General features: G+C 40.3%; 1 protein-coding gene across 7 annotated transcripts in view; it reads right to left on the bottom strand.

The window, feature by feature from the left end:
• APC (adenomatous polyposis coli) overlaps nucleotides 1–16,503 on the bottom strand; it is a 109,025-nt gene that overhangs the window by 72,902 nt on the left and 19,620 nt on the right. For 3 of the 7 annotated variants that reach the window (XM_014539898.1, XM_005866457.2, XM_014539903.1), the window contains exon 1: nucleotides 16,223–16,396. The exons of 1 other annotated variant lie outside the window; for it this stretch is intronic. In XM_014539898.1, the coding sequence (XP_014395384.1) occupies nucleotides 16,223–16,369 (147 nt within the window). In that variant the 5' untranslated portion in view covers nucleotides 16,370–16,396. Of the gene's footprint in view, nucleotides 1–16,222; nucleotides 16,397–16,503 lie in introns of those variants that run through there. 3 more of the 7 variants (XM_005866456.2, XM_014539899.1, XM_005866459.2) reach the window with 3 other exon arrangements.

Below are 16,503 nucleotides of genomic sequence, written 5' to 3'. Positions count from 1 at the left end.
TTGTTAATGAGTATAAGGCATACTGAGGGCCAACTGGAGTTCTCTGAAGTGATGTCCGCTACTAGACTGGAGTAATAGAATGGGTTCTTAGGCTACTTCAAACAAATGGGAAAGTTTTTATTGGTGTAAAAACATAACTACTTTTAAATAAGTAGGAAGCAACCATGCAGTGGAATACTGTACTGGCACTCAAAAGAATGACGTTAATGTAAAAGAACAACAAAAAAGTAAAATAAAAAAAGAAGTATGCTGATCACTATGTTTCATATGGTCTGTCCTGTTCTAGTAAAAATAAAGGATTGTATAGATTTAAAGTGTCATTGAAAGGTAAAAAACCAACAGTCATTGCCTCTAGAAAACAGGTCTGAGGTCTGCTGAGAAGAAGTCTTCCTTTTTATTGTATACCCTTTTGTAGAGGTTGAAGATTCAACCAAAAAGTTGGTTCTTTGAAAACACTACCTATGATTAGAGAGAAGAACCCAAACATATAAAGTGAACATAATTCTAAGGTGGGAGGTGGAGGGAAGAAATTGATTCAAGAAGAAACAGAAAACCTTAACAGTTCTGTAACTTTTGAAAAATTGTAGCAGTATTTTTCCTCTCCTCCTCCCAACACCAATAAACATACAAACAAAACTCAACTAGATAAAAATGGTTTTAGACACCTTCTACCAAAATTTAATAAACAAATCATACCAACTTTATTCAAACTTTCCAAAGAATAAAAATACAGAAAATAATGAGTGTGTGTGGGCGGAGGATGAGGCCCAGAAATCAGGATTTCAAAAAGATTCCCAGGTATGGGGGGGGATGAGGACACATTTGTAATACCTTAATAAAGAATTTAAAAAAATACAGAAAATATCTCCCCAATGCATTTTATAATGCCATTATAGTTGCAATATAAAATCAAAGGAAGTGTGAAAAAGAATGATTGTAGGCTAGTATCATTCATGAATATTGATACAAAGATCTTAAACAAAACATCACAAAACAGAATACAATATACAGTAAAGAAACTCTAGCAGGGTCAAGCCGAGTTCACCCAGAAATGTAAGGACTGTTTAACATAGACCGCTTATATGTATCATGCACTGCATTAAAACATTAAAGGAGAGCCCTAGCTGGTGTGGCTCAGTGGATAGGGCATTGGCCTGTGGTCTGAAGGGTCCTAGGTGTGATTCCTGGTCAGGGCACATGCCCAGGTTGCAGGCTTGATCCCCAGTGTGGGGCATGCAGGAGGCAGCTGATCAATGATTCTCTCTCATCATTAATGTTTCTAGCTCCCTCTCCCTCTCCCTTTCTCTCTGAAATCAATAAAAAATTTTTTAAAAAAAATTAAAGGAGAAAAACCTTTATGATAATCTCCATAGATAAAAAAACAAACATTTGATAAAAGTCATCTGTTCAAGATAAAAACTCTTAATAAAGTGGAAATAGAAGAGAAACTACCAAAAACCTACAGTAAATAACACCGTTTACAGTGAAATGGAGAGGCATTCTTTTAAAAACCAAAAACAATTAAAGATCTCTACTACTGCACCACTTTTACTCAACACAATCCTGTAAGTCCTAATTAGCACAGTCAATGGATAAAAAGGAAAGAGTAATGATTGGAAAGGAGAAAATAAAACAGAAAAATCTTAAGAAATATGAAAATGTATCAAGGTTGTCAGATAAAAAATCAATATACAAAAAAATCTGTTTTAATTCCAAGCCAAATACATTGTATGCATTTTTTATTATTTTCCCTTCTACTTCTCATTCTCTTTTCTACCAAGGAAACATACGTGGTGACATTCAGTCTCCTGTTTGCTATATTTCCCTCCATCTTTTCCTTTTCTTACATTCTGTAAATGGCTATATACATTGACTGGATTCCATTTAAGCTCATCCCAAATGAGGGTAAGCTCTAAGATGGCTAATTACCTGAACAAGCGTTGGCAAACATTTTCTGCAAGGGTCAGGTGATAAATAAGGCTTTGTGGGCCATATGATTTCTATTGCAACTACTTGACTTTGTGGCTGTCACACAAAAGCAGCCACAAATATGTAATAAATGGGCATGACCTGTTCCAGTAAAACTTAGTTTACATAAACAGTGGCAATTTGCAGACCCCTGGCACAGAGCATGAATTCCCAATTCTGGTTTTCAATACCCCAAAGTAGCCCAAATAATTTCAAAGGCTATTGAGAAATTCTCAATATTTGTATTTTACTTAAAAAAAAATCCTCCCCCAGGATGTTTACTGATTTTTAGAGAGAAGAAGGGAGAGAGAAAGAAACAATGATGTGAGAGAGAAACATGGATCAGTAGCCTCCCGTACGTGTCCTGACCAAAGATGGAACCCGCAACCTAGGTATGTACCCTGACTGGGAATCAAACCTGTAACCTTTGTGATTCTCAACCTGTGGGTCGCGAACAATCAAAATACATCCTGCATATCAGATATTTACATTACAATTCATAACAGTAGCAAAATTACAGTTATGAAGTAGCAACGAAAATAATTTTATGGCTGGGGGTCACCACAACATGAGGAACTGTATTAAAGGGTCGCGTCATTACGAAGGTTGAGAACCACTGGCAGGGACAACACTCCAACCAATCAAGCTACTCAGCCAGGGCTAGTATTTTACTTTTAAATGATAGGAAGTTTTAAGGTCCCTGGATTATTTTTCAACAATAATTTTTAATTTCCACTATTGCCCCATCTTCCAGAAATCTGTTGCAATCTTGATTTGGCTTCCTCTCACTCTATGACATTGTATATACATTATCTTTAAAAAAAACTTTTTTTACTATCACTTTGATGGGGTCTTAGGAGAAAAAGGTGGTAAATGTGAGTGACTAATTAGCGTGCATCAGAAATTGTTTATACATTAAAATATTTAATTCACATGGAATTTTAATTTTTGTATATGGTACAAGTATAGCTAATTTTATTGTCTTCCACATGGATAACCAATTACTAGTACATCAGCACTATTTTTCACATTAATCTGTAAGATAATTTTGTCTCTTCTTTCCCAATTATTTATACTTCATTTCTTTTTCTTGTCTTATTGTTAGCTTAAAACTTCAAAATAATTTTGAGCAATAGTGATCTTATTCCTGACTTTAATAGGAATAGCTTAGTATTTCACTATGTAATAGATTTCAGTAACTATTTTTTAACATGTTTAGGTATTTTCCTTTTATTTTAAATTTATTGGGAGTGGCTTTTAAATGCCTTTTTCCCCCCAAGATACCTTCTGATATAGCATATAATCATAGTTTTTTCTTTTTATTTGTTGATGCTGTAAATTATAAGATTTTCTCATTTTGACTTTGTCTCCATTCCTGCAATAAACCGTACGTTGTTCATGTTTTATTATTTTACTTTTGTTCATTTTTCAATATTTCATGTGGAATTTTTATGAGAAACCAATATATATATTTAGATTTTTATAGTATTTTAAAATAAGGTTTTGAATTAAGTTTACACTAAGTTTATAAAATGAATTGGTAGGTTTCTCATCGTAATCTTATATGGTTTAGAATAGTCTGAATAACTTATCTATTCTTTGAAAATCAGCTAGAATTGAGATCAGAAGGTATACTTTTAGCAAAAAGGTTTTTAAGTGTTTTAAAATTTCTATGTGGTTTAGATGTATTTTCTTAATCTTCTTGTATCAACATGACGCATTAATAGTTCACCAAGAAATTATTCATTCCCTCTAGCTTTTCAAGTTTATTACAACAGAGTTAGATATGTTCTCTTATTTTAAAATTTGTCTCCTTTCCCATTCATGCATTTTTTGTTTTGTCTTTTGTTCCCTTAATCAGGTTTTATAGGGTTTCATCTATTTATTGGTCTTTACAAAAAACAAAAAACTTATAGTGTACATATCTTTTCCACTACTTTGATAATAATTTTTTTTTAAATATATTTTTATTGATTTTTTACAGAGAGGAAGGGAGAGAGATAGAGAGTTAGAAACATCGATGAGAGAGAAACATCGATCAGCTGCCTCTCGCACATCTCCTACTGGGGATGTGCTTGCAACCCAGGTACATGCCCTTGACCGGAATCGAACCTGGGACCTTTCAGTCCACAGGCCGACGCTCTATCCACTGAGCAAACCGGTTTTGGCAACACCACTTTGTTTTCTATCTTTTTTCACTTCTGCATTTACCTTTACTAATCATATCCTTTATTTCCATTGTGTGTTTTTTAAAATTAACCACCCTCTAATTATTCCATTTTACTTTGGTGCATTTTGTTTTCCCAGCTTTAAAACAAGGCTTATATCTAAAATTTAGCATCTGTAATTCCCATTAAAGTTTTACTTAGTGACAGCCACAAAAAGATAAATACATGCAAGAATAAACAGGAAGAGTGCTTTATCAATCAGAGAGGGCAAAGAACAGAAAGAGAGTGCACAAATTCAGAGTATGTCCAAGATGACTTTCCCATTAAAAAAATAAGATGATGGATTTCTTTCTATGTCTATACAATTCAAATCAACAAATATTTGAAAACTTATTATTCATAAGACACCATGCAAATAATATAAAGAGGTTTTTTGGGTTGAATTGTGTTCCCCAAAGAGATATGCTGAATCACAGGTAGGTAAACCCTGGTACCTGTGAATTTGACCTTTTTTGGAAAGAAGGTCTTTGCAGATATAATCATCAGGTTAAGATGAGGTCTTACTGGATTAGGCCCGAAATGCAATGATCGGTATTCTTTAAGAAGACCATGTAAAGAAACAAGACACAGAGACATCAGAAAAACATCATGTAACAATGGAGGCAGAAATTGGAGTGAGGCAGCTGCAAGCCAAGGAATGTCAAAAATTGCCAGCAACCACCCGAAGTTAGGGAGAGAGGTATGGAAAAGAATCTCGATTCCTTAGCATCCCCAGAAGGAACCAACTTTGTTAACACTTTGATTTCAGACATTTAGCCTCCAGAACTATGAAAGAATAGATTTCTATAGTTTTAAGCCACTCGTCTGTGGTACTTTTGTCACAACAGCCCTACAAAACTAACAGAGGGGAAACAGCTAAGGTGACCATTATATATTATACTAGAGGCCCAGTGCACAAAATTCGTGCATTGGGTGGGGGGGGGTGTTCCCTCAGCCCGGCCTGTACCCCCTCGCAATCCAGGACCCCTCGGGGATGTCCAACTAACCATTTAGGTTGGACATCCCTCTCACAATCCGGGACTGCTGGCTCCTAACTGCTCGCCTGCCTGCCTGATTGCCCCTAACCATTCTGCCTGCCTCCTGATTGCCCCTAACCACTCGCCTGCCTGCCGGCCTGATTGCCCCTAACCACTCTGCCTGCCTGATCGCCTCTAACCACTCCCTGCCTGCCTAATCGCCCCTAACTGCTCACCTGCCTGCCTGATCGCCCCTAACCACCTCTGCCTCGGCCCCCCAACACTTCGGTTTCGTCAGGAAGGTCGTTCGGCTGTCTGGTCTAATTAGCATATTACGCTTTTATTATTATAGATTACTGTTTAAACAAATCTGGTATATGAAAGTCTGTATCTACTCAACAGTAACATTCATTCACAAAGTGTAAGTAACAAGAAAACCCAAAACTTCAGCTTAAAACAAATTAAAAACTGTATGTGCATGCCTTTAGTAGAGAGAATGAACAATGTCCCTGCAAAAATGTCCACTTCCTAATCCCTGAATGTGTTACCTTATATGGCTCAAGAAATTTTACAGATGTGATTAAATTAAGGATCCTGATATGGGGAGATTTTCCTTAATTATATGGGTGGATCGAATGCAATCACAAGTCTCTTTATTAGAAGTAACTAAATCCAGCAACACAAGAGGAGATAAATTAAGCTCCACCTTCATTTAACAGCCAAAGGTAGTGTGAAAAAGGATGATTGTAGGCACTGCTTTTGCTCATTAAGGATTGTAATAAGCAAAGGCAGGAGGGCCAGAATCAGAGAATATGTGACAAAAGAAGCAGAGGGTCAGAGTCAGGGAGAGATTTAGTATGCTGCTGGCACGGAAGATGGTGGAAGGGGCCACGAGCCAGAGTGCAGGTGGCCACTAGAAGCTGGAAAAACAGTGAGAAAACAGATTCTCCCCTATATCCTCTGGAGGAAGTACAATATTGCTGCTATTGTGATTTTGGTCCGGTGAAAGCCATTTCAGACTTCTGATTTGTGTTGTTTTAAATCACAAAGTTTATGATAATTATTTACAACAGCTATAGGAAAAAATGCCCTATGATCCAGTGATCTCTCTGCTAGGGATAAATTCCAGTGCAATCTTCTCATTGGTCCATGGAGTAATCTTAAAATATATTCACAATTTCTTTGACTCTATACTTTCAAAAGGTGGAGCTTAATTTATTCCTATTGTGTTGCTGGATTTAGTTACTTCTAATAAAGAGAATATGATAGAAGTGATGATGTGCTACCTCTGAGACTATGTCATAAGTGGCTTCCTTCTTGCTCTTTCTCGCTATGATCATTGGAGGAAGCCAGCTGCCATGTCAGTAAGACACTCAAGCAGCCAGGTGGAGAGGCTCATGTCAAGAAACTGAAGCCTCCTACTAATGACCAGGAGAAACAGACTAAGTAAGTGAGCTTTCTTGGAAATGGATCCTCCAGTCTAGTCGAGCCTTCAGATGACTGTGGCCCTGGCTGACAGAAACTTCATGAGAGATTCTGAGCCAGAATAGTGACAGATACTACAGAACACTATACAGCAGAGTCAGCACCACATAAAGTAAAAGCGATCTTAAAAACTACTGAGTTTAAAATGGTCAAAAATTATGTAAATTAAAGATATAAATTTGGGTACATATCCCTAAGAAGTGAAAGCAGGGACTCAAACAGTATCTTCACAGCAAAGGTATTCACAATAGTCAAAAGGCAGAAATAACCCAAGGGTCTATCGACACATGAACAGATAAACAAATGCAGTATATACATATACAATGGAATGTTATTCAGCCTTACAAAGGAAGGAAATTCTGATACATACTCTAACATGGATGAACTGAAGATATTATTCCAAGTGAAATTAGCCAGACATAAAAAGGCAAATATTGTATTATTCCTCTTATATGAGGTTCCTAAGGAAGTCAAATTCCTAGACAGAAAGTAGAATGGTTTTTGTCAGGGTCTAGAGCAGTGGTTCTCAACCTTCCTAATGCCGTGACCCTTTAATACAGTTCCTCATGTTGTGGTGACCCCCAATCATAAAATTATTTTTGTTGCTACTTCATAACTGTAATTTTGCTACTGTTATGAATGGTAATGTAAATATCTGATCGGCAGGATGTATTTTCATTGTTACAAATTGAACATAATGAAAACATAGTGATTAATCACAAAAACAATATGTAATTATATATGTGTTTTCCGATGGTCTTAGGTGACCCCTGTGAAAGGGTCGTTCGACCCCCAAAGGGGTCGCGACCCACAGGTTGAGAACCGCTGGTCTAGAGGGAGGGAAATATAGGGAGTTATTGTTTAACAGGTACAGAGTTTCAGTTGGGGAAGATGAAAAAGTTCTAGGGATGAATGGTGGTACATTCACAACACTATGAATGTATTAATGACATAATATATATGTATATATATGTATTTTAACGGTCAAGATGGTAAATGTTATGATGTACATTTTACAATAGAAAACTCATTAACCGTAAAAAAACAACCATACAAAATGATACCAAATATTTCACAAGAATTAATGCATATTTAAGAAGACATTTGAATGAGTGCTTGTAAGGGAAATAGGAGAGGGTATGGAAATAAAGGGAAGAATACTTACCTTATAAAGACTGATTATGTCATTATTTGATTTACAAAAAACAATTAAAATTTTGATTATTTATTGATTTGAGAGAGAGATATCAATTTGTTGTTCCACTTATTTACGCATTCATTGGTTGAGTCTTTTTTTTCTCTGTTCATCAGATTATTTATTCACTTGATTTTTAGATTCACTTGTTGACAGATACGTATTTGTTGTTCACAATTTGTATCTTAACCTTTTTCTTCTTCCTCTTCTTAAAGGATACCTTTCAGCATTTCATATAATACTGGTTTGGTGGTGATGAACTCCTTTAGCTTTTCCTTATCTGTGAAGCTCTTTATCTGACCTTCAATTCTGAATGATAGCTTTGCTGGATAAAGTAATCTTGGTTGTAGGTTCTTGCTATTCATCACTTTGAATATTTCTTGCCACTCCCTTCTGGCCTGCAAAGTTTCTGTTGAGAAATCAGCTGACAGTCGTATGGGTACTCCCTTATAGGTAACTGACTTTTTTTCTCTTGCTGCTTTTAAGATTCTCTCTTTGTCTTTTGCTCTTGGCATTTTAATTATGATGTGTCTTGGTGTGGTCCTCTTTGGATTCCTTTTGTTTGGGGTTCTCTGCACTTCCTGGACTTGGAAGTCTATTTCTTTCACCAGGTAGGGGAAGTTTTCTGTCATTATTTCTTCAAATAGGTTTTCAATATCTTGCCCTCTCTCTTCTTCTGGTACCCCTATAATTCTGATGTTGGTACGCTTGAAGTTGTCCCAGAGGCTCCTTACACTATCTTCGTATTTTTGGATTCTTTTTTCATTTTGCTTTTCCGGTTGGGTGTTTTTTGCTTCTTCGTATTTCAAATCTTTGACTTGATTCTTGCGATCCTCTGGTCTGCTGTTGGGAGTCTGTATAATATTCTTTATTTCAGTCAGTGTATGCTTAATTTCTAGTTGGTCCTTTATCACAACATCGAGGGTCTCACTAGATTTCTTAAGGATCTCAATACATTTATCGGCGGTTTCCATAAAATTCTTGAAAAATCTTAGAACCGTGGTTTTGAACTCTATATCCAGTCGTTTGCTGTCCTCCATTTCTGTCATTTGTGACCTGTTTCTTTGTCTTCGCATTTTGTCTGCTTCCCTGTGTTGGTAGAGTGGTTTTGTGTGCTAGGTGTCCTACAGGGCCCAGTGGCTCAGCCTCCCCAGTTACCTGAGGTGGACACTCTTGGTGCACCCCCTTGTGGGCTTTGTGCACAGTCTTGTTGTAGTTATGCCTTGATTGTTTTAGGTGTCACTGGGAGGAATTGACCTCCAGGCCAATTGGCAGTGAGAATCAGCTGTGTCTGCAGTGGGAGAACTTCTGTGCTGAAGACACCCTTCTGGGGCAAGACTTGCTTCAGTGGGGCTTTGGTGCTCACTGAGTCTGCCCCCTGAGTGTGTTCCTTATGAATCTGAGGAGTTGTAATCTGGGTGGTCCCACTCTGACCACTGGGTACACTGGCTCTTGGATCTAAGGAGGTGCTAATTAAGCCTCTTCCTGAGGTTACCCAGCAGGAGCTATGAAGAGATATGCAGATTCCCCTTCCTTTTTTGGGGGTTTGGGGGTGCCCAGATGAGGCCCAGCTGAGAAGCAATGCAAGCTGCTGTGGGGCCTTGGGCCTTCTCTTGAAGTTCTGGGTCTGTCTGGTCCAGCTGCAATTTGTTAGGTAGTTGTCAGGTTGTAAAGGACCCGGGCATTCATATGCAAAAGGCTTTGCAGCAGCCTGGATGGGGCGGGGTCTCAGAATCAACAGGGCGGAGCAAGCAGCTATGGCTGATTCCCAGGCCTTGCCCTAAGGGGCCGCGCGTCTCAGTGTCCCGGTAATTGCTGCCAGCACCTCTGAGGGAAAGCCGCCCTCAAGTTCCGAGTTCCGCCTGCTGCCAGACCGTCCAGTTTCTCCCTGTATGAGCCCTGGGACCCCAGAGATTTCCGGAACCGGAGTTCAGAGCAGTCGGGAGCTTGTGACTCCCTCCCGATTCAAAAAGACAGAATTTCCACGCGCGCCGGAGTCTCCGTACCTCTGCACTTTACTTTCGTAGCTCCTCTGAGTCTGTGTGCTTTTCTCTTTCCTTCTAGTTGTAGAATTTCCACTCAGCCAGCCTTCCTTTGGTTCTGGATGATGTCCATTTTGTCTTTTAGTTGTATTTTTGAAGTGGTTGTGCGAGGCAGCAATTTCAGGTGTTTACCTATGCCGCCACCTTGATTTCTCCCCATTGGTTGATTCTTGTATGTGCCCTGACTGGGGATTAAACCTGAAACCTTGATGTTTTGAGACAACACTCTAACCAAGTACTATCAGCTAGGGCTAAAAAATCCCCCCAATTTTTAAAGAACATATCCCATATAATAAAGAGGTAATATGCAAATTGACCATCACTCCAACACACAAGATGGCCACACCCATGTGGACACAAGATAACCTGCAGGGGAGGGCAGTTGGGAGAAACTAGGCCTGCAGGGGAAGGCAATTGGGGGGGGGGGACCAGTTCTGCAGGGGAGGGCAGTTGGGAGGGACCAAGCCTGCAAGGGAGGGCAGTTGGGGGCGATCAGGCCGGCAGGGAAGAGTAGTTAGGGGTAATCGGGCCGGCAGAGGAGAGCAGTTGGGGGCGACCAGGCCTGCAGGGGAGGACAATTGGGGGGGTACCCAGGCCTGCAGGGGAGGGCAGTTGGGAGTAACCAGGCCTGCAGGGGAGGGCAGTTGGGGGCAACCAGGGTGGCAGGGGAGGGCAGTTAGGGGCAATCGGGCCGGCAGGGGAGCAGTTAGGCGTCGATCATGCTGGCAGGGGAGTGGTTAGGGGGTGATCAGGCTGGCAGGCAGAAGCGGTTAGGGGTAATCAGGCAGGAGAGCGGCTGGAAGCCAGCAGTCCTGGATTGTGAGAGGGACATCCCTCGAGGGGTCCTAGATTGGAGAGGGTGCAGGCTGGGCTGAGGGACACACCCCCCTCCGTGCACGAATTTCGTACACCGGGCCTCTAGTCTATATATATAAAAGCCTATGCGACCAAACAACTGGTCGCTATGACGCGCACTGACCACAGGGGGCAGATGCTCAACTCAGGAGCTGCCCCCTGATGGTCAGTGCGCTCCTACAGCGGGAGTGCTGCTCAGCTGACTAGCCCATCCCAGCAGCCCACCTCACTCCCTCAGTAGTCCTGCCGGTCCAATCTCTGGAGAATGGGCCAGGCACTGACGGACGGGCACCACCGGCACAATCCTGACAGTGCCGCTGGCTTCCTGGAAGTCAGTATTGGGCCCTGCAGCCACTTCCCCTCCCTAGACGCTCCACAAGGAAGAAATGATATAAAAGCAGCTGCCAGGTGGTTCCCAGCAACCGGCACGAACGTCAGCGGGATGGATCCGGATCCCGGGCTGGCAAGGGCATTCCACTGCCCGCCTGGAGGGCCCATCACGTCCCAGCCCCCGACACCCCTCTTGGGACAGGTGCCAGATGCAGGGCTCATGGCTGGCGAGCTCCGCTGCAGTGGCGTGAGCCTCTCCTGATCAGGACTGATTGGGCACGAGCCTGTGGCAGGTGCAGCAGTTCCGGGATGAGCGGGAGTGACAGGCAGGAACAGCAGGCAGTGTTGAGACTGCCGGTTTTGGCCCAATCCCCGCAGGCCATGCCAAAGGACCCTACCCATGCATGAATATTGTGCACCAGGCCTCTACTATGTTATATAATACTAGAGGCTCTATGCACAAAATTCGTGCAAGGGCCTTGGCCCCGACCCCTGCCCGCCACGGCGGCCCCTGCCTGCTGTGGCTTTGTCCGGAAGGACGTCTGATCTAATTAGCACATTACCCTTTTATTATTATAGATCCTTGAGTCCCGGTGCACAAAATTCATGCATGGGTAGTGTCCCTAGGCCTGGCCAGTGATTGGGGCCGATCAGGGCCTTCTGGCTGCCAGCCAGAGCCTTCCTTCGTTCCACGCCGCCCCCTGGTGGTCAGCACACATCATAGCGAGCGATCAAACTCCCAGTCGGTCAAACTCCCGAGGGGACACTTTGCATATTAGGCTTTTATATATAAATAGATAGATAGATAGATAGATAGATAGATGACATTCCACCTGTACCAAAAGAAGGGCTGGTGTACCTTTCTAGTAGTTGACCCTAGAGAAATCAAGGACCACAGATTATTGACTATTAAAACTAGAAGATCTAGAAATCACTTCAACTAACGTTCTCATTTTACATTCAAGACACTTAATATACTTCAAAAGTAATTTACTTTACAGAATTATCTGTGATTCCTAGAAGAGTTTATGACGCACAGTGTTTCCAAAGAGCAAACCACCACATTCCTTTAAATTAGAAGGTATTTTAGATGATATAAACCTTTAAATAACCTAGGAATAGTCAAAGCAATCAGTGTTTAGCTAGTAAATAACATTTCATGTAGTTCTATTATAAGTTTCTTAGAGGTTAGCTAAGATTCTCCAGCAACTTTCATATTTCTGGCATTTAGTAGGTACTCAAATATGTAGTGAATGTCTTTTCTCAAGTATCATTCATCTTTTCTAGTTCATCATGCCCTATGCCAGTGATGGCGAACCTTTTGAGCTCGGCGTGTCAGCATTTTGAAAAACCCTAACTTAACTCTGGTGCCATGTCACATATAGAAATTTTTTGATATTTGCAACCATAGTAAAACAAAGACTTATATTTTTGATATTTATTTTATATATTTAAATGCCATTTAACAAAAAAAAAACAACCAAAAAAATGAGTTCGCGTGTCACCACTGACACGCGTGTCATAGGTTCGCTATCATTGCCCTATGCCATGCCATCTTTTGTACTATGTCAAGTTTCACTCAGACTGTAATACAGAAAAGAAGGGGGGGGGGAGGTCAAAATTAAAAACATTTAACAAAAAGATTGGTTAAATTATGTGAAATCAGTAACAGTAAAAATAGATAAAAATGATAAAACAGAAATTCACAGCCCTAGCCGGTTTGGCACAGTGGATAGAGTGTCGGCCTGTGGACATAGGGGTCCCAGGTTCGATTCCGGTCAAGGGCACATGCCCAAGTTGTGGGTTCGATCCCAGTGGGGGGCATGCAGGAGGCAGCCAATCAATGATTCTCTCTCTTCATTGATGTTCCTGTCTCTCTCTCCCTCTCCCTTCATCTCTAAAATCAATAAAAATATATTTTAAAAAAATTTCACAGCCTTGGCCAGTGTGGCTCAGTCCTGTGTACCAAAAGGTCACCGATTTGATTCCCAGTCAGGGCATATATCCAGGTTGTGGGTTCAATCCTCTGTCGGGGTGCCTGTGGGAAGCAGCTGACTAATGTTTCTCTCTCATATTGATGTTTCTGTCTCTCTCTCTCCCTCCCCCTCCCTCTCTCTCTAAAAAAAATCAATAGAAACTTTATTTTTTTTTGTTAATAATCACCTGAGGATATTTTCAATTGATTATTTTATTTTATTTTAGAGAGAGTGGAAGGGAGTGAGAGGGAGGGGGCGGAGAGAGAGCGAGAGAGAGAAACATCAATGTGAGAGACACTTTGATTGGTTGTCTCCCACCTTCACCCTGACCAGGGCTAGGGATTGAACCAGGTATGTGCCCTTGACCGGGAATTGAAAAGACCCTTTGGTCCTCGGGCCAATGCTCTAACCAACAAATAATATTATATTGTCCAATCTGAAAAAGAAATTTTAAGGGGTAAATTAATTTTTAAAATCCACAAAACAGCCCGCCAGTGTGGTTCAGTGATTGAGTGCCAACCCCATGAACCAGGAGGTCTTAGTTTGATTCCAAGTCAGAGTACATGCTTGGGTTTTGGGCTAGATCCCCAGCAGAGGGACATATAGGAGGCAGCAGATCGATGATTCTCATCATTGATGTTTCTATCTCTCCCTCTCTTTTCCTTGCTCTGAAATCAATAAAAACGTTTAAAAAACCCACAAAACAATTTCTGTGTGGAAAGCATCAATAAATAGTTTTGATTCAGTTTATAGGCATGCTTATGACTATTTTAACTTGTGAATTTTTTAATCACTCAATTCTAGCCATATCAATTAACAGTGAATAATTTCAGACCTTTATAAAGCCAACAGTTCAGTCTTAAATAGTAAGTAGTAACTTCATACTATAGAGGGGGAAAATCAACTTTTCTTATTTTAGTTCTTTCTTGTTTAATTCTTTAAAAATCTCAAATAAGTGTTTTATTTATAAGTATGCATATGATTAATAAGATGCTCTAAAAAAAGGATGCTATGAATGTCATTACAGAAACTAATGCCTCTCCATTTGTTTAACTACCAGATATTTTACAAAGCATTCTTAAATCATAGTTAAAAACCCATAACCAAGTTAATATTTCTTCTTCATGTGATGATTTGACAATGATTTATATTGCTTTTCAAATAATTTGTTACATACTATTTTGTATGTTATGTAGTAAGAGACAATATTTAAAATAGTTACATAGAGTTAAAGTAGGTAATTTAAGTTTCTTACATCCTACATAATAAATGACCTTGGATAAAGTCACAACATAGCTAATTAGGAGTAGTCTAATATTTAAAATGAAAAAAAAATGCTACACTGATCTGTTTAAATAGTAAAATGAGGTAATTTATATAAAAATAAGAATCATAAACTCTCAAAGACTATATTAATCGGGGTTCAAAGAATTGACTGGTACTAGCTATTAAATTTCATTTGGAATTTTAATGTAACATCTTTAATTCTAGCTATAGTTTCCATCATATTTTTAAAAAGAGATCTTAAGGACTATTAGCCCTGATATCCATAATAAATAATTCTTAAAGCCGTATTATATATTTTTAAAAAGAATAAAATTGTTTTAATTTATCATTGTAAAGTTTACAGTCTTATTTATTCAAGACCAAGTCCTTATTATCTTGAAAAAAATTACTGAAAGAAAATGATAGGTTCTCTTAAGACTTTCTATTAGGTCAGCACTATTTAAGAGATATTGTCACTGATCCTGGAGGGCTTTACAAAGCCACTGCACTGCCATCCTGTTCAGGAAGTAGGGAGGTGTGGCAGGCTGGCTATCATAAAACTACATAAAGATAATCCAGTTAAAACCCTATCAGTCCAAAACATGTTTTTAGACATTTAAGTAAATGGAAGAAATTTTAAGTACAATGAAAACATGTTTTATCAAGAGCATATCTTATGAGTACTCACTAAACAGAAATACCATCTATTAGAAAAGCCATGGTACCATAATTTAAAATATTTGCCTGTAGACTTTATTCAATAATATCTAAAAGCAACCAAAGAGTAATATAAAATTACTTAATAAATACAGATTTAAATATTAAGCCTATGAAAAATGTATCGCTATAATTTTTCACAAAGGAATTGACATAATAAAGCGATTTATTCTTGAATAACATACTGAATGACAAAGCTATACTATCAAAGAAAAAGATCCACTGCTTCATACATAAAGATTTCCTATAAGATTTATGATAGAGCAAAGAATTTGAGCATCTCTTTTGAGATGTAGAATCCAAGTGTCTGATACATTCCACTGTTAAAATATTCATAGCCTCATATTTTTCCTACTTTAAAAAACCACTTTTTTCTCCTATTCTGGTTACAATTAGAAACTATGGCTTCTTGTAATGGACTTCTACCACCAGCAATGCTGCACGGTTTCTTATTCCTCTGCAGTTGTCCTTTCACACTAAAAGAGGGAGAAAAGCACTGCTGCAGTCATCTGCAAGAGCCACTACTACTGCGCTGTGTAACTAACAAAGACGCTGCTATCTTTCTGCCACCCTATTCACAGGGAGTTCACTTAGATGTTTTACAAAAGCACGCAATTCTGATGACCAAAATTTCACCAAGCAACCAAAACCACCCTCAAGCTGTGCGATACCTGCCTCCTCCTCTTCCCCTACTCCCAAGAAGCCCTTTCCTCTAGTTCACCTCGGCCATTAGCAGCAGCTTTGTATCCCCTCTTTTGGCTACCACTGCATGTGTCCTGTAGCCAGGGAGGAAAGAAGCCTTTCAATGGGTTAGAGCTTTTGCTCTTCGTCATGAATATGCTCCATTCTTTGTTGTCCTCTACCCGTTTCCTTAGGTTATTCTACTCTACTCTGTCAACAGGCATTATAAAAACAAAACCTCCTTCTATCTTCAAAAATAGCTCTTTCTCACGAGCCTCCCCTAACACTCTGACCCCTCCCCCCTTCTTCCTCTTCTGTCAAAAACCCTCGATCAGAAGCACAGGAAATCCATCTCCTGTGCTGCAGTAGAAGGGGGGAGGGAGGGAGACGCCCCTGCATCCACGCTTGGCATGTGGCAGTGGACCCTGTGCCAAGGAAAACACCACCAGTTTCAGATAGTACGAGAAAAAATAGTCTCCCCTCCCTCTGCAGCAAGCTGGGGCATCGTGGCTCCAGCACCTACCCCATTTCCGAGCCCAGCAGCACCTCCATTCCGTCTCCAGTGACACCAAGGTTGGATGCGCCAATATAGCCACATGTCGGTCACGTGTGCCCGTGCCCAGCCAATCGGTAGGTCGCCGACGGGAATGGGGAGCGCCCTGGTCCGCATCCAGCGGAATACACAGCTGCATCACGCTCTGCTTCCCAACCCGCAGCCCGCACTCCACATTGGGCAGTAGGGTACAGGGTCCCGCCCTGCTGCACAAGCAGCTGAGCCCTAACCTGCTCTAAAGCTTGTGGGTA

This window comes from Myotis brandtii, unplaced genomic scaffold (genome assembly GCF_000412655.1).
Source record: "Myotis brandtii unplaced genomic scaffold, ASM41265v1 scaffold230, whole genome shotgun sequence".
Taxonomy (NCBI): domain Eukaryota; kingdom Metazoa; phylum Chordata; class Mammalia; order Chiroptera; family Vespertilionidae; genus Myotis; species Myotis brandtii.
This window is presented reverse-complemented; position numbering and strand designations above follow the sequence as displayed.